This window comes from Chelonoidis abingdonii, chromosome 9 (genome assembly GCF_003597395.2).
Source record: "Chelonoidis abingdonii isolate Lonesome George chromosome 9, CheloAbing_2.0, whole genome shotgun sequence".
Classification (NCBI taxonomy): Eukaryota; Metazoa; Chordata; order Testudines; family Testudinidae; genus Chelonoidis; species Chelonoidis abingdonii.
The window spans coordinates 16,720,014-16,739,312 of record NC_133777.1 but is presented as its reverse complement, the minus strand read 5'-3'; the positions used below and the strand labels follow the sequence as shown (position 1 = coordinate 16,739,312).

Here is a 19,299-nt window from a genome sequence, read left to right as displayed (position 1 = left end):
ACTCCGCGAAAAAGGCGCCAAAGGGTTGTCTGCTGCCTTCACAAAGGGAGGGGTGAGGCTGTACCCAGCACCACCCGGGGCAGTGTTTTCTGCCCCATCAGGCACTGTGCTCTCAACACGGAAGTGGGAACTATGGGATAGCTGAGGAACAGCTACCCACAGTGCACCGCTCCTGAAATCGATGGTAGCTTTGGACCATGGACGCAAACAATCGATTTCGGGATCCCACTGTGGACGCGCTAAACCGATTTTATTAGATCTGTTTTGTAATATCGGTTTAAGCTAATTCGAAATAATCGTGCAATGTAGACGTACCCACAGATGTGCTCTACTAAAGCACTTGTTAGAGGAAGTAATTGAAACTTAGCACAGTCTATCTCTATCAATGTAAGCAATGGTATATTCTGGAACTCAGTGGTGTTATTGGATATCTAGCACATAACAGGGCCAAATTTTGCTCACATTCTCAGTGTAAACGAGAGTAGCAATTGCAGCATACACTCCAAAAGCACACACTACCACTGGATAAGGGGAAAGCTTACACACAGATAAGGGGAAAGCTCCTGCTGCTGCCTTCTCCAGCCTAGTTGTGGTACTGTATACAACCAACAGGAATAGGTGATTGCATCTAACCCTACCATGCTGCTGCTGTACTCGCTAATGAAGCAGAAATTGGAGTCATCGCCAAACATCCTCAAGAGATAGTGCTGATTTGTGCCTGACTCTCCTAGCAGTGTTCTCAGGGCATTTGGCATATCAAGTGTCGTTAGTTGCAGCTGCCTTGTCTAGCTCTCTTACTAGAGAAAAGACTAGTTTGGTAGCTTGGTTGTTCTTTGTTTCTTCACCCATCAGCCCCAATTTTGACTGATTCAAAGCAATTCTTCCCTCTCCTTTCTGCCCCAGACACCTGACGCCTCATCTCTACTGATGTTTTCTAGCTTCCCTCACCTCCTCTTAGGCTCTCACACCTAATCGAGAAAAAATTCCATTAGCCCCCACCCCTGCAGCCCTCACTAAACCCACCAGCCAACCAAAGAGAAACTCTAGAAGCCATCCTCTTACCCACAGAAAACACTAACCATGGCAACAACATTGTAGAGGGACTGTCCCTTTAAACCACTGCACTTTCTAGCCATTGAACTACTGAAATACCTACATGTCCAGCAGTGTCTATGCACTCTGCTCCTACCAGACACACATTTTCTTTCTTTCTGCACTGAGAGGCTGGCTTCTGCAGCTCAAGGGCCTGATTCTGTAGTCTTGCTCCTGTCACACGGGCTAATTACTCACATGAGAAGATGTTACCTAGTGTGAATGAGGGTCTGTAGCATCTATCCCCAGGTGAATAGCCCACAAAAGTATACTGCAGGAAGCATAACTTAACCTTCGGCCATCCATGTTTAGACAGGTTTCCTCTTCCCTCAGGGCTCATCTGTGCCTCTAAGGCACAAATCTGCATTTGGGTGGTGTGGAACCACCCTGCATTGGGGTACCTCCAGGAGGAATGGCTCTCCAGCATACAGAAGCAGCACATCTATTGCCATACCTCTTTATGGGGGTGCAGCATAGCTCATTCCTCCTAGTGTGCCAGTTACTCTCCACAGGCCAATTGGAGGGAGTGACAGTATGGTGAGGTCATGTCCCTGTTCTCCCTCCCTCTTTGGCGCTCTCCATGCCCCTAGAAGGATAGGGAGGGAGCAATCCCTGTGCTGTCTTGACAGCAGGACCAGCAATTATGCCTGAGCCATACAAGTGAGGGAATAGGGCTTCTTGCACCCTCACTGCACGCTGTGTGCATCCATGTTGCACAATGCAGCTTCCACGCGAAGCCGCTGAGCTGAAGAAATTTCCTTTTTACAGTAGGACAAAAAATCCAAACAGTAATAAAATGATTTTATCACATCTTTAAAAACAATCGCAAAGAGTTAACCTTTTGCATTTCAACAAGGTATTACACAGACACTATGTCTGTGTGTGAGGCCAGGACCTAGATCTTCCTCCTTTCAAGTTCTCAGAAATACAAAGAAACAAACTAGCTCAATTCAGGGAACCTCAGGGTCTTTATCATTTACACAAGGAAACTCAAATACCCCTACAATATTTTGTAAAAGCAGCAGTTTGCAATACCAGAATGAAATCCATGAATTTCTTATGCACTCAGCATGCCGTATATGTACAGTTCTCTTGGATGTTAAGGCCAGTATTATCCTCAGATAACATACATTGAATAAGGTAAGCCAAATGTATCCCTCATACAACTCCTCTGAACTCACCGGAGTTACATCCGGCATCATTTTGGCTTATAGTATCAAGCTGTTTTGGGGGTTTTTTTTACTACTGTCAGTGCCATTTTTCCTAACCAAATGGATGTATGTTCCAGGAAAAATTCACATCACCCTTACTAATTTGTGTCATGCACCAACTCTAACTGTACATTCCTGGGTGGATCATGGTAGGGTTGTAATTAGAATGTATTATACATCTGCAGTTGCGTAAGTATAGGCAAAACATTCATTAATGGATTTCCTAGTGTCTGCATGAAGGATCTTCCCAATTTCAGCACCTCACTGCTTCCTAATAACCTACTACTCATATATTCTTAAGATGGTCTTGGTCACTTCCTATGGGGCAGGTATCAGTATCAGAGTCCACAATGGCATCATTGTTGACTGGCATGGCCCAGAGGCCAAGCATGGAAACTGTACCTTTTCTCACCAACTGGTGGGGTCCCTCCAAGTCAGGGCTGAGGCAGAGCATGGCTGCACAGTGGAGACGCTTGTCTGTGCTTTACATGCTTTGTGGCTAAATACAGGACTTAACTTTCCAGTTCTCTTAACAATTTGCCAGGCATCAAAATTTAATTGTAGAGGAGAAAAAAAGGCACACTGAATATCAATTCATGTGCTGGGTACCAATTTCATATGTACTGCAGCCACTGTTCAGACCCAGGGCTCTCACTGTCTGATTCAAAAATTTTTATGAACTAATGGCTTCAAGAATAATTTTCTAAACAATAGCAGCTAAGGTGAAAAAAAAAGCATTTAGAAATCAGTTAACATCTTATCCGTGCTGCTTGTCATTTACAAGATGTTTTAAATACACCCGTGTATGTATATAACTATATATTGCATTATCAGAAATATTGACTTCATCTTGAAAAATATATGTTCTAACATTTCCCTCTATTCCTGGTTGTCAAGAGGAATCATTATTAAAGACATTTTTAAATAGTTTTCTCTGGATGTAGTGCTGGGTTGGCAGTCCTGGATACTGAAGCCCTCTGTTTAGCCATAGAACTGGTATAGCACGGACTGTCTTCCCTACCACGATGTCTGCGCATTGACCTGACGTGACCACTTCTAGGAGTGAGAAAGTTCAGTCTCCACAGCTTACTCAGTGCTTGTCCTGTGCTGGGACAAACATACCAATCCGAATCAATTGTGGCAGAGGTGGGTTTTGTGCTGTCTAATGGCAGTGCAGGCTCCAGGTATACTGACACTCTAGAGGCAGACTGTTCTACCTTTCCTGGTTAAACAAGGAGCCTCTCCTCTCTTTCCCTTCTCCTGTTGTCACTTGTCTCATCTTTCCCCTCTTTCTGTGGGAGAACTTCTTTTCTGGCTAGCCAGCCTCTGGTCTATATCCCTGGGATGAGCTTTTGATGCTCTCACTTGCACTCATAGGAAATCAGTGGAGTCCTGCCATTGACTTCAGTGGGTGTGGGATCAGACCCCTGGAGCAGTGGGTCATGTGGGCTTGACTAGATTCTTTAACCTGCTACCCAGGCTACAGGGATGGCCTCCTGGAGCATGCTGGTTTTCTAGCTGACCAGTTATTTTCTGCAGTGGAATCCTGTGGAGTCAGTTCCCTGCTCACGTGGAATCTGAGATACCTTGTTCCTAAAGCTACCCTTGTCCACTGGGAGCTGGTCTGAGATAAGCTAGCAGCAATCTGACAGTAACAATTTTTGATTACTTCTCACGTGGGCAGGCAACATACAGGTACATGACTTCATGTCTCAGTGCCAATCTCCTAAACTGTGCAGTCCTCAATACCATTTTACTTGAAATGGCCAAATTAATTATTTTGGAAACTTGATTAAGAACTGAGACGATGTACGTCAGGTTCTGAACCAGAGAGCACTTGTACATGTAAACAGGTGCATTATAAGCAACTGGAACTGTTCTCTCATCCCTCTCTCTCCCCTCTCATTAAAGAGAAGAAGACAGACCCTTCATTAAAGAGAAGAGAAAAAACATTACCTATACGTGTAAAATACATGTCCTAATAAGTACATCATAAGAAATCTCATGTTAATCCACACTGTTTAATAAAACAAGATTCCCAAGTATTTAAAAATTAAAAGTTCCACACCCATCACATACTACAACATTTAACTTTAATTAGAAATTCACTACCTCTTTTTTAAAGATAATGCCTGGAGTTTTTCTAAAGTTTTAGCAACAATGTTAGGAAGAGTGTTATTTGTCTAGACAGAGAGGTTTGCCTAATGATGTAAAACAAGCAACTAACCAGAAATACCATTCAAAAGCAGAACTATTGTCTTGTAGATTTGGATCTGTAAAGATTCCTGTCCTTAATATAAATGTATTCACAGCACAACAATGCCTTGCTTCTCTACACATACATTTGTCTGTGAGAATATGTACCATTTTACTGTACCAATGAAAGTGAGCCAATAAGAAAGTACTCCTGTATTGCAAACAACCAAAGTCTCTTAACATCAGAATTTTCTAAGAGTTCTGTGCAGTAGCTGGACCTTAGACATGTCATTTAAAAAAAAAAAAGGATCTCAGTGAACATACATTGCAAATGGGACTTGATTTTGGATGAGTCTTTTTCTAACCGCTGACCTATAACTATATGCACATGCAACACCCGCCCCCCCTCTCCCACAACTGTCCTCCAGCGTAAGTGGCTCCAAGGGTGTTTGCTTTTTATTCTAAAATGATTTGGAGACAGAATAATTCCGCTCCATCCCTCGGAGTCTTTCCTTAAAGACTAAAAACTTTCTCCACTTGTGGTTGAGTTCAGATGTGAGGAAAAGTTGATTGCTCCTAAACAAAAGATCGCGGCTGTGCTTTTAAAATATACCGAGGCAAACCTCCTCTCTTAAGGGCGATCCTCTGGGGCCAGGCGGGGCCTTTGGGGGTGTCGCTGCAGAGCCTGGCAGAGGGTGGCACTCACCTGGCAGCCCGAGGCAGAGCAGCAAGCTGTAGTATATGACAGGTACGTATCCCAAGCCACAGCCATACTTGTGGTGAGCCAGGAGGGAGCCGTTGTGGACGTGGATGTGATTGTACTCCATTGAGTTGTCCTTCTCCTGCTGCTGTTCCGTCAGCACATGGAGGGGCAGAGATGCTCAGCCTCCTCTCGCCCAGCATCAGCGACTGTGTGTCTCCCGCGCCCCCGCGGACTCCCCCGCCCTCCTGCACCTGCTGCGCCCGGGATTGTCATCGGGAGCAAGCGCGCCCGGCCGCCTGCAGCACATGGTGCGCACACATGGCTGCTCCCAGCAATGCAGCGAGCGCGGGGGGGGGGGGCGGGGGCGGCACTGCTGCAAGGCTGCTGCTCGCCAGCCCGGGGTTCACGTGCACAGCGTCGGGGGTGCATTGCAAGTGCTGCTTGGCGCTTCCCTCCCCGTCCCCTTACTGTGCGGCTCCGGGCCGGGTTCCCGCCTTCCTAGGGCCGGGGCTGGGCGTCCACCAGGCTCCCCCCCTTCAAACAAAAGCGAACACTAGCCCCCGCTCGTTGCTTTAGCACCGGGAGCCGCGTGCCTGCAGCTCGGCAGTGGGTGGCCGGCAGGGGGCTGGCGGCGTGCCCTGGAGGGAGGCATGGCTCAGCCTCCAGGGAGGGTGTCGCTGGGGTGCCCGGCCGCTGCTTTCCCCGTCAGCGCAGGCTGGTGAAACAGCGCCGTTTTCCCGCAGGGAGCCCCCCTTCCGCTGGCGGGGGGACCCGCTCCAGACCCTGGCCCTGCTGCTGCGCTCTGCTGCGGGGTAATGGGGTCTGGGCATTAGGCAGCGTCCTGGTGAGGTTACATTAAATCCGCACAGAGGCGTTGTGTCATCCCAGTGTAGCGGAGTCTCCCCGTGACCCAGCACTATTGACCAAGGACTAGCTCTCTTTCGGGAGTTAGGCGCCTGTATACTTGGAGGAACGGAGCCTGACCTGAGCCAGCAGCCATTGAAGTCAGTGGAGTTCTGCCATTGACTTCACTGGAAGCAGGATTGGACTCTAAAAGCTCGATTAAACTGGCGGGTTTATTTGCACTACGGTTTGAAGGCCACCAGATTGGGTCAGTTGTTGGACCCAGAAGTAGGGTCCTAGCTGTGAGAATATTCTGCCACTCCTCCTGGAGAGCTCTTCTCCAAAAGCCAACAGGATGTGAAAGAGACCCCAGCTTGGCCTTCCTAGTGAAAGGGGAACAGATTGCCATAGGAGGGGGTATGAAAGGGGGAGGCTTTTGTTTTCAAACTTGCCAAACAAGTCAATTACATTTAAAGAAAAGGGGGGAAGCAGGATTTACTACTGCTCTGCCTGTGTGTTAAGTCGCAACCCTGAGTTATGAATTGAAACACGCTCTGGATGAGGTGATAAATGCAAAAAAGAGGGGTTTACTCCTGTAAAATGGAAACACCAACTCAATATTATAGTGTCGGCACTGTCCCCACACTGCTGGAATATGGACTACATAGGTCGGCAGGGATGGAATAAGTAATTTACTCCTGTGAGTTAGGGATATGCCACATAACACATGTGGAAGAGCAAAGTGGAGCTCATCCCAAGCACTTGAAAAATTAACTGTACCAATCTCCTTATGTTGTGTGCTCAGCTGATACCACACTTGGCTTTCTCTATATATAGGACAATGAATAGTACATAATATGTTTAATTAGGAAAGCATTTAGCCATATTTTTAATAGATAAGCTAGGTGGAGTTCAATGCATTGTGGAAAAGCTAGGTATGGCTATATGTGAGTAGATCAGACGGTGGTATACTGGCGCATTTATGGAACTCGAGATTAAGTAAGAATTGCATGGCATTCTTCATGCAGAGAATGAGGCCTTGATCCACCAGAGCATTTAGGGCTCAATCTACTGCCCATCAAAGTCAATGGAAAGAATTCCATAGATTTCAATGGGCATTGGATCAGGCCTAAGAACATGCTCAATACTAAGCATGTGACTATTCCTGTTGAAGTTGATAGGACTACTCAGATGGAAAAAACTAAGCCTGTGCTTTGAGGGTTCTGGGCCTGAAAGACAATTCAGAAGCATTGCTTGTCCTACAGACTGCGCATCTCACAGAATCAGATTGTAACTCCACAAACAAAAGCTGTGTTTTAGTAATTGCCCCAATGTGGCAGCTAACATTTTCACACTGAATTCTAAAGCACACCTAATGTAGTCTTATTCCATGGCTAAATGAATGAAATAGCATTGTTATTAGTAGGTACACAGAAATGTCTGTGTGGTTTACAGACCAAAGGTACTGTCTGCCCAAAAGACCTGATAATGTAGATTTAGATATAAGATAGTGAAGGAAATAAACTATAGTTGGGGCAAGGAGGGGTAGGTCAATAGTAAGATCTTGTGGTTATTCAATAAAGACATGCGGGTCATGTCAATAAAGTCATGAGGGTTCCATCCATTTTTTTAAAAATGTGCTTTAATTTACTTCTGCTTGATAGCACAAACAGCAAGGGGCAATTGCCCTGGTCCTAACTTACTTACGCATGTGAGTTACTTTACAGCCGTGACTAGTTTTAGTAATTTCAATGGGATTGCTCATGTGTGTATACATTCTCATGTGCTTAAGTTTTTAATGGACTGGTACCCCTCTGATTACACACCCACACAGTTCTGTCAAGTATCACAAATTAAACAAACTGGAAAAAATAGACGGGATCTTTCCCCCAATATACTCTTTCAGCTAGTGGCATCCTAAATGTAATTTTAAATGAAAGTAGGGTAACATTTTCCAGTACGATTTTTAAATTGTGTCCCTTTAAAAAGGGACCTTTGGAAATGGCTTGTCCCAATCCCATCAAAAGTGCACACTAAAATAGTGTAATATATGAGGATAAAATAAAATCTACAACCTTGTTGATACATCTCTGCCTTGTTTTTCCACATCTTGCATTTGAATTTTTTAATAGTCTAATTTTCTTCTTGTGCTACAGCAATTGGTCTAATAAGGAGACATATCTCTTATTAGGTGCAGAAAGAGAAGAGGTCATTCCTGGAATCTTCCCTGTAGGAATAATACATCAAAAGGGACTGAAAAGTATGACTCACCATTTCAGATATAATCTAGGTTTATCAGCAAAGAAACCTACACAAGGAGATGACAAAGGCGCAGTGTCTTGGCAATGCTGCATTGGTAGAGTCACAGAGCCTAACACACTGTGTTTACACTTATCTGACTCCACTGACTTTTAATTTACAAGTGTGAGATCCATAGAATCAAGAGGCTGAGAAAATTTGTGTGTCCTTCTGTTTCCTATTGCTCGTTTTCCACTGTTTTGTCTAGCCTACTTTTAAATGTTCTACATAATGGGGCTTCCCTTGAGAGACCATACTGATGCTTGCATTAGTTTCTTTGGAACTAATACAGTCCCCAGTGCACAAGCCTAATAGATGACTGTGTTCTAGGGAGAGACGCGGGAGGAGAGAAGAGGAAATAATTATCTGCTATCCCTACATCTCTCCCATGGCTGCTGCTACAGCCTTAAAGCTGTAATAGAATCTGTTTGGGTGGAGTAATCAGAATATCTGCATACCGGCAGTTCCACTGGCCTTTCCCCTAGCTTACCCTTCCCCATCTACAAATGTGCTCCAAGTGCGATTGGACAGAAAGTCCCTGAACAGTTCACATGGGTCCCTGTATGGGTTCCCAAAATCCTGCCCCTTCCTCAAAGAGGTGCTCAGATACTACAGTGTTGAGTTTGGTATAAAAATCTATATGGAATTCCTCATCAGCTCATAGCAGTGAAGCAGTCATCAGGTCCATCAACAGCCTGAATCTGCACACAGAATTGTTCCGTCTGACTCAGTGTTGCTGTGCTCTATTCATTGCTTCATTTCACCACAGAGGCAGCTGCGTTTTATGATGGGCAAAGAGCACCCTAGATATAGTGGGATAGGTTCTCAACTGGTGTAAATTGAGACAGCTCTACTGAAGCCAAGTACAGAACCTTAAATGTTTTGGGATATATTTGGGTGAAAGGCCCTGCCTAAGTGTAAAGTTTATTCTTACCTTCACTACGTACAAGAGCAGTCTGAGATTTTTGTTTTCAAACCTACTTTTTGGCACAAACTAAAGGAGGGTTGTTACCTCACCTTGACACTGCTTTATTTGTCTTAGTCTTACAGATGCCTCATAGCACAATCTGGAGATGAACATATGTCCTCATGATACACATTGGCAATACTCGAAAACAACCATGTGTCTCTCTGTAATGGTGAATGTTTGTTTATTCCCTTACAAGTTCATAGTCTGTTTCCAAAGGGACAGCATCTGAGTGGATCAGAAAGCCTACGATCAGAGGAGCCTCTATCAGTATTGCATCCCTTCACTTTAGGCTACATTCCAATGCCTTTGGAGTTGACGGCATGGTGCTTGCTGCATCTAGAATCATACAGTTATTGCTTATAAACAGCCACGTGCTCAGACATCGAATGACCTTTATTGATCTTTCCCAAAGGACGGTTTGTTCTTGATATGACATGTTAAATAAGGGATGGATGGACTTAGCTTTTAAAATTCCAAAGCCACTGGTGATTTGTGAGGTTTCAGTTTTTCAAAAGAACTGAGCCTTCCCCTTCAGTTGACAACCACCAGTCTTGGGTGGGAGTGAAGATTTCAATAACAATTTAGTCACACATTCCTTCAGCGAATCAGGATGTAGAGTGAAAGCAATGACAGCATCAAGAGGAAAGAGCAACGGAGTCTTTGAAGCTAGCAAAAGCTAAACAGGCAGTGGCAAGAGTAAGGAGATTGTAAGGGAGTGGGGTGACTGGAAGACTAATCCTCTGGATAGATGTGAGAGGCGGAGAGAATATTGAGAGCAAGAGGAAGAGTCTGACAGATGAAGACAGATCTTGTGGCAAGCAGAAAAGGAGGCTAGCCATTGTGAGAGGCAGGTGGCCTGGAGGTAGGAGAACAGGAATACAGTCTGATGGAAAAACAACTGCCTACCAACATAAGAGAGCAGCCAGAGGGATCCAGCTCAGATGAGCTGCTCAGAAGATGACAGCTGCAAATTTGACCTTTCTTAGATTATATTTTTCTTCCTTTTATCAGACTGCTGGATATCGTCTCTCTGCAGTGAAACCTGTACACTCTTGTTAGGCAGTCTCTTGTCTGAAGAAGCCTTCTCCCTCAGTTATCCCCAAACCATGGGAGTGCATTTCTACTTCACCTATATGAAAAGGCCACCTATGTCACACAGATTTTTCGTGGTCCCTTAAGGCAGGTTTTACCAGTGGGAAAAAGGGGCTTTCCTTGTGTTCTTGTAAAAATCATTCACAAGAAGACAGGGTTTTAGAAGTTCTTTACTGAGGCTCCTGTTAAGACCTCTGAATGGACAAGTTCCATGTTTAAAGAGAGCAGAGGCAAGATTTGGTTCTTTTTAACGTGTGGAACAGGAGCCATGCTACTGGCTGGCTATGAGGGAAAGCTGCTGACACAGAGGCCTGTTTGTCATGGCTCTCCCAGCTTGTGCAGTGCGTGTTCACAACTGGACCAGGAATGGTTCATGTGGCTCAGACTGAGTTTATGTTGTTGTTATTGTTGGTTTCTCTTTGGAAACATATGAAGATTATAACGTTACAATTTACCTAACTGAAGATCTAGCTCAAAGCTTTTAAATGCATTTTTTGGTTAAAATTTAATGCTTGATTCTTTTTTTTTATTCCTTATTTCTGACCTATCCTCTTGATTCCAATTGAAAAAAATGGCTTGTACTTCATTTGAGGAGCATTTCAAGAACACTTTCCATGGGAACCAAAAACAGATGTGATAAACCTCCAAACATGAGATTTAGTCTAACATCTGTTGTTTAATGAAATGTTACAAAACAAAACAAGTGTGTGAGTGTGTGTGGGAGTGTAATCCTGTTTTGTTTGTGTTATCCGAAAGGTGACACACCTGACTTTCTGAATATTATTTTTCAGGAGACACTGAAAACGTGCAGTAAAAATGTGTGCTGGGATAAACAAACCTGACCCTGCCAATTAGCACTGGGGGGAGTAGGTTTGTGAGGTTCTTGTAACATGTCAGCGCATCCGGGTACTCTGTGTAAGGGGATTATAGTTTACAACAGAGGTGAGAGATTTCTGGGGGAGGAAGGGGAAGAGATGCAATTATAAAGGGAATATTGTAGTGTAAGGTCCTGATCCAGCAAAACTCTTAAGCATAGTGCTTAACTTTAAGCACGTGAATTGCCCTACCGAATTAAATGAGACTGCTCATGTGCTTAAAACTAAGCAGATTTAATTGCCTTGCTGGACTTCGGCCTACATAAATTATTAGGGTTAAAATGAAACTGTATACCAAATATTTCAAATGATCTGGATTAAATTCTTCCCTGTGTATATTTCATACACACCAAAATGAATGGAAATACCATCAGTTTCCATTCACAGAGATATTTTATAATTCTTCTCCCAGGATTTTTTATCTAATAATAGAATATTTGTCTGATTTAAAAAAAATTAAAAGAGGATATATTTTGTACAATACAGCCAAAAAGTGAAGCTACCTAGAAACTATGATTGGCTGGAAAACAAGAGTTCTGTTTTGCAAACAGTTTTGAGGTTGCAAAATTAGTTTGCATGGGGAGAGGAAGAGCATGTCTAGTGGTCACTTGCAATGTGGGAGACCCAAATGCAAATCCCTGCTCTGCCGAATTGAGAGTGCAGACTTGAACCTACATCCCAGGTGAGTGCTTAACTAGCAGGCTGTATAATCAGTCTTTCTCTTACTCAGTTCTCCTACTGGAGCTGTTCCACTTTGTAGGACTAATTAAATATTATTTGGGCCAGAGAGAGAGTTTTGTTGAAACAAATATGTTTCCACAAAAAGTTTTGGTTTTGATGAATCAGCATTTTCCACTGAAAAAAATTCATGACTAGCTATACTTCTATAAATAAAAATGAAACTGTGACAAGTTTAATTTCATTGTCTGAGATATATGAAATTCAGCCAGTGAATATCAAGATATTTTCTCTTCTAATAAATTTAGTAATTTATTATAAACATCAATAAGGATATTTGTTTTAAGAAATACTTGATTTTTAACTTGACAATATCCTTTGAGGGCTACAGTGCAAAACCTTGATATTGCTCACAGGTTAGTAAGTTTTAAAAATAACCTGCCTTTTAAATGAAGTAGTTTCATAGGCTAACTTTCTCCAGAGAAGGCAGAGGAATGCAATCTGATAAATTAAAACCTTCAATCTCTTGTCTATATTTAATGTAAAAGAAGCTTCAAATCAAAAGCTAGCAATTAACAACACAGCAAAATGTACCTTCATGCTAACCAACCATTTCAATCTCCACCTCAGCACCAATTTACAAAGTTACATACTTTATTTTTGGTGTAGGGTTTTTCATGCAAACAAATGATCGGTCTTTTTATTTAAAGTCCTGTTCGTGTGTCAACAAATATGATGAATTTAAATAATTGTGTGTGGGGAGGGGGTATGTGTGTGTTAGATCTCCTCTTCACTCTAGGAAGATGTAAAATCCTTCCTTTTCTCTACTTGTTGATTTCTTTGCATTACTGGGACGTGATCCATAAAGAAGTAAGTGAAATCAATGTGCCCTGGGAATGGTTTCTGTATGAAGGTAATGGACATCTACTGGCAATGACACTTCTACAGAGAGGGTCTTGTCAGCAGCTGTGACTCTGCCATTTGGGTGTTTGTCACTAACATGCACAGATATGATCTTAGCAGCTGCAAAAGCTTGAGTGCTGTAGGCAGCTTCTCCACCAAGCGTGTGAATCATTTAGTTCTGGGGGCATGCTGAAATTGAAAGTATGTATCCCAGTAATACCTTAATTTTCAGTATGTAGGACCAGATTCTCTGGTGGTGTAAAATGACATAGCTCTGTTGAAATCAATGGACTATGCTGATTTTGAGTCTGATCTTGCACACATTTAAATCAATACTAAAACCCCGACTGACTTAAATGGGCACAGAATCAGACCCTTATACCAGCTGAAGACCTGTCCTGGAGAGAATAAGATATTTTTTCCATTTAAAATAAGTTGTTATGCTCCATATTAATTAACTTAAGAAAAGACCCTGACCACCCAATTCCCTTTTGTGGTCTTTAATACACTTAGCTACAATTAAATGGTGCTACCATAATAAAACAAAAATCTGGAGCAAAATACCTATAAATTCCTTCTCTCTTTCCTCACTTCTCAGCAAACACAATCAAGATATCTTTTAAAGGATGGGTACTTTAACCTAATAAAAATACAGGGTCCATCTGGCTCTCCCCCTCCCAACCCCTACTTATAAAGAAGTATTTTCTACAGTTTTATGGAAGAAAAGTCTGACTTTTGATACTGAAGCACATTCCCAATATGGATCCACCGTTTCTTTTTTGGTAGGTGCGACAGAAAAAATGATGCTTGCTCGAAACATGATGGAGGTGATTCTGATTTCATTTGAAACCATTTCACGGTGGTGCAGTTCCACTGAGTTTGCAGATATTATTCCTGATTTACACGTGAGAACAGACTCAGGCCCAATTTAGCCAGAATTTCTCTGTATTATACAAGGAGTGCAACAGGAAACCAACAACAGGGGAATCTGGTGCAATCAGAAACCAAATAATGCAGACTCTGTGTATCCCCAGCTAGTCATTTTCAGGTAGTACTAAACATCTGTCTAAGCGTCCATTGCAGGTAGAACAAGCAGTTGCCTAGGGGAAGTGCAGCAAGACTAGTAATGTATATAAGCCATGAGACCAGAAATATTTTTGATTGAATTCAGGTCACTTTACAGACAGCTATGGTTTGATCTCCTTATGTATTAGACGGGTAGCCGTGTTAGTCTGGATCTGTAAAAGCAGCAAAGAGTCCTGTGGCACCTTATAGACTAACAGACGTATTGGAGCATGAGCTTTTGTGGGTGAATATCCACTTGCATCCGACGAAGTGGGTATTCACCCACGAAAGCTCATGCTCCAATACGTCTGTTAGTCTATAAGATGCCACAGGACTCTTTGCTGATCTCCTTATGTTTATTCCAGAGGTCATCTATCTCTGTCTTCACCAGGAGGAAAGGATAGACCAAGCTGGAAATCAGAAGGAGAGGGTTAAAAAAAGTTAAAATTGAATTAGTCAATATCACCAGGAAAATGGTGCAGTGTCAGTGTAGCTGACCATATACAACAGTCAAACAATGACCCATGTCTCCAGAGAATAGTAGAGCTGCATTCTGCCTGTCTTAGTCAGAGTAGCAATTTCATTGGCTTCAATGGATGAGTGAGGAGAGCAGGATTTGCCACTTAAGCAACTGTAGATAATTTTGTTACAGCATCTCACATTTTATTTTCACCCAATTACTTCAGTCAAGTCTGTAAAATCCCTGCAGTTTTGAATGAAGAATTATTTACTCTTTCTTAGAGGCTGACAACTGTTCCTCCTACAGTCAGCTATTGCCCTGCAGGAGAGATTTGGCTTCCCTGTTGGTCCTGCTGTGATTGTCTGGGGATACATATATCTAAGGCAGAATTTGATGCCAAAATTCTTTTTAAAAGGGTCTCATGTTTTGTCTGACTTGTATAAGTCCACAAGGGCACTTGATGATATATGGAGTGTGGTAAGATTACGTGACAAAAGCGGTTGCCCTTGATAATATTGGTGCATTGGGCAGAGTGTAGACAAGGACATATGGCAGTGATTTTCCTACCTTGAACTTGAAAGAAAAAGTCGTGATTTAATTTTACATCATCGCCCGGAGGCTCTTGCTTTTGCTCTTTATTGCTCCCACAACACCATGGTAAAAACGTACAGTAAACTGCAGCCTTCAGTAATACAGTTTGTGGATTTTCCAGATGCAAGGTCATACCATGTTCAGTAGTGGTCCCTGCAGTCCATCTTTAGCACTGCTTTAAAAGCCGCGGACTGCTATTGACTCTTCTCTCCTTCACTACTGACAAATAATAATAGGATTTAGCACTCAAGTTACTGATCCCTATTCTTAACCTTAACTCACATTTAGCTGTTTTTGGCCTAGGAATGCTAGAACACTTCCACTGATAAGCAGCTTTTCTTCTAGGTACCTGACAAAGAGGCCAACATTTTCAAGAGTGGCCACTGGTTTTGGGTGCCTCAATGTCAGCATGTTGCACCTGATTTTCATAAGTAATGAGCACCCACAAATCCAGTGGAAATCAGTAGCTGCTGCAGGTGATCAGTGTGTCTAACATCAGACCTCAAGTTGATAGAGAGCCTGGCTCTTAGTCCTGAAGGTTAACAAGCACAGGCTTTTTTGGACCAATGGTGGAACTAAATTCCAGAGGCTATGGTGTCCAAGCACCCTGAACTATCTAATTAAGGGACTATTGTTAGGAAAGTACCAGCTGATGACAATTTGAGGTGGCAGTGGGTGGGTTCCTAAGGCAGCCAGGAATACAAAAGTTCCCCCAGGTTCTGATGTTTTTATGGCAATGTACCTCTTTCAAACAGAGGGAAGCAGGTATTTCCCCTAGGTGTTTCCCTGAAGTTGCCAGCATATCCTCCATTTTACTCAGATTGAGCTTCTGCAAGTTTTCCTCATCCAAGTCACCATCTTGGCGTAGCAATGGGAAAGCAGAGGTACAACATGGTTCAGGTCTGAGGAAAAGAAGTCATAGTGATGAGTGGCTTCTACCTATGGATGATGCTGCAGAGCAGACAATATCTCCCTGTCTCCCCCAGCTGCTTCACATAAATATTGAACAACAAGGGTGACACTATAGAAATCTGAAAATTACAAAAGGCCAGATCTAAAGCTTAAAGTTATTTGCAGGCTTTACACTGACTTCCATGAGCATTGCATTAGGGGCTCAGGGAATATGGGCAAAAACTGAGATTTCTGAGGAAAGACGGTTCTGTTAAGCTATAGCATATTCTAGCCTTTAAAAGAATGAGTGAAAATATTTTGGGGGCTCTTCTTCTCTTGTATGATATTGATGGTGAATATGAAAGTGAGTCTTGTATTAGCTGCTGAAATATGTCACCATCTGCAGGATTCTATTTTGTTTGTGACAATGGGGTATATGTGATGATAGATGAAATTGAGCACTTGTTTTCTTTTAGGTTTGAGGGAGCCGCTAGTTGATGAATTTCAAAGCCATTTGCTTTTGTAATTTTGTGCCTAATTGTTTTATCGCTGTAATTGTGTATTGTCAGTTTTCAGGATTTAATCTAACTTGGGCATTCACTGGCAGTTAGGTCACTGCAGATTCTGTGCACTCTGAGAGTGACTTTCTGGTAAATTGCAATCAAGTCTTCAGGGAAAGACAGAGACTAGGGGAAGGTTATTTTCATCAGCATGTTCCACTTAAAATGTAGCTTTAAACCTGCTTTGGAAAAATCACACCACAATCTCAAAAAAGCTAGTAGAATGTATCATTTTGTTTAGCTAATCATTTGAAACTGCTAGGCATCTGACTAATGAAATGAGCTGTACATGAGACAAGTCACCTATCCTGTTTTACAAATGCATTTTTTGCATTGATTAGCATCAGTTTAATAGTGTGTATTATACTTGCTTTTTGAAAACTCTTTATTTGATTCAGGAGGGTCTGTGGAAGGGTTCATGTGGGTTAGCGCCACACCTAACCCCAGACCAGTATCCAGTTTCTGTAAATATTGATTTCTCTTTGAGGAGGTTGACTCTAACTTGTTTTTAATTAGCGATGGCAGATGTTCAGCTGGAAGAACGTCTTAAGAATCATTATTCTAATAATGTTCTATTAGCTTTTAAATCTTCCTCTTCATGTAAATCTGTAATTAGTGTGTTCTGTCTGTCAGCCATATTCTATAAACCAGGGCGTGCAAAAAGCTGCGGAGGTTCTAAAATAAATCTTATGTCTCTGCTCTTCCTGTAACTGTACTGTAAGGCTGACAATGCAGCTCTACTCTGTTGTTCTGCTGCATGATCCCCCATCTCCTCTGAGCCCACTGAAGACCTTCTCCAGGGGGTGACGGGGCTGTATGTTCAGAAGGGCCACACTGGTGGCAGGGAGGGACTGGAGAAGTTAAGCAACATTTCCCCCACAGACACAGAGCAAAATTCAAATGTAAAAGGGATTCAGGTTGATTGTGGTGTTCCTCATGGAAGAAATTGAAGTGAACAGCTACAATAGGAGGGTCAGTAGTAGCTTGGCTGCCCCAAAGTCATTTCGTTGGGTTGGGAGGGTCATTCCTTCTGACCTTGTGACTGGAGTGAGCCTTTAAACTGTGCTTCTTGTGGATCTCTGGCTTTTTCCAGGGAGGCTGCCATCCCACAAAAGAGATGGATGATATGATGGACATAGCAGTTAGATACATGTGATGGGTATCCGAGGAGGGTATTTTTACTGTTGGAGGGATGGTGAGGTCTCATGTTCCCAGCCGTCTTGATTGAACCTCCTCTTTTTTTTTGTTGTTGTTTTATTGTACTTATATTAAAACTATGATTTCTCTCCTATATCCTTGTTTATCTGCCTGATAAATATCTTCATTGCTGGATTCCCAGAGTAAGGGGCTGACTCAACAATGAATTATTTCAGTTTGACACCAGTGCAACTTCATGGATTTCCATGGACTCTGACTGGTGTCAAACTGGCAGTGTTTGACACAGGCTCATGGTGAATATTTGTTTTTTAATTCAGATTGTTTTGTTGTGTTATTCTTTTAACTCATTTCTTTAAAGAAACACTGTTTCATACTGCCTTGTGGTGGCAGATTCACTTTTACAGATAATAATAGTTTACATACACTGTGCCTAGTGCATTTCATCCATAGATCCCAAAGGAGAGATAAGTATCATTATTTGGGGAGACAGAGACCTGTTACTTGCCCGAAGTCTATCAAGTGACATATAGGTCTGGTGCTGGCCCTCTGCAGAGAAGTGAATTTCCCCTAGTGAGTATGTCTATACTGCAATGCTGGAGTGTGATTACAGCTCATGTAGAGTGTGATTACAGCTCATGTAGATGTACTGAGCTGGCTTTAATCTAGCTATCTCAAGTACTGGAGCGGTGAAGCCCTGGCAGTATGGGCTCCAATGTGGGCTAGCCACCTGAGCAATTACCCAGGGTTCTAGGTTGCCTTGTGCAGCCTGCGCTGAAGCCCATGCAAGTGAAGCTTCACTGCTCTGGTACCCAAGCTTGCTTTAATCTAGCTAGCTGCAATCACACCCCGATTGCAATTTTGACATAGCCTCCGTGTCTGAGTCAAGAGTAAAGCGTAGGTTCCCTGCTCCCACCCCAGTTAACTGAAAAACAGTTGCCTTTTCTACACTTTAAAGATCTTCCATGTTTAGCTGAATGATTGGCCATAGCGATTGTTTGCCATTGGGCCTGTTCCTGTGCAGCTGCAAAGGCTTGATGGGCTGAAAGTCCAACATCAGAACAGACTTGTTGCACCACATTATAGGGGGTCTGCCTCTGGGTGGTGGGACTTTATTCTGGATGTTTCAAGGCACCTGGAGAACGGCATTCACTGGAACGTCTTGTGGCATTCTGGTGATGTCTGAAAAGCGTAAGACGCTGGCTGTGGACAATGGCCCTAGTAGTCTGTAGACTGGAGCAATCATAAACATCTGCATTATGAATGAAATCATTCCACTTTATGCCCAATATAGCACATTGGCATTTTGTGTAGAAAGACTCCAGCTTTGCCCAATCTGAGCAGAATAGTGTCCACATTTTGCAACCATACAGAAGTACAGAGAGGATATTCTGCTCGAATAGAGTCTGAACTTGGTGGCCATGCTGAGAAGATGTTGATTCCATATTCATTGTGAACAATCCATGGCAGATGCTGCAATACCAATCTGGTGAAGAACCTCCATATGAGAGTTGAAGGAACTGATGAGAACCCAAATAGCAAAAGCTGGAGACTGCTTCAATGGTTTCATTATTCAAAGAGATTGGAGTCACGGGTGGACCTGATCCTAGGTTTTTCAGCTTTATATTTGACCACGAAACATGGAGGCTGACCTTGGCCCATGACTCCATTTGCTGGAGTGCCTCGCAAAACCTGTCGGGCTCTGTACTAGAAGAA

General features: G+C 42.8%; 1 protein-coding gene across 1 annotated transcript in view; it reads right to left on the bottom strand.

The window, feature by feature from the left end:
* GPR139 (G protein-coupled receptor 139) overlaps window positions 1-5,326 on the bottom strand; it is a 30,273-nt gene extending 24,947 nt beyond the window's left edge. Inside the window, exon 1 of the mRNA XM_032800169.2 lies at window positions 5,206-5,326. Within this exon, the coding sequence (XP_032656060.1) occupies window positions 5,206-5,326 (121 nt within the window). The remainder of the gene's footprint in view (window positions 1-5,205) is intronic.
* Between the last annotated feature and the right edge of the window lie 13,973 nt (window positions 5,327-19,299).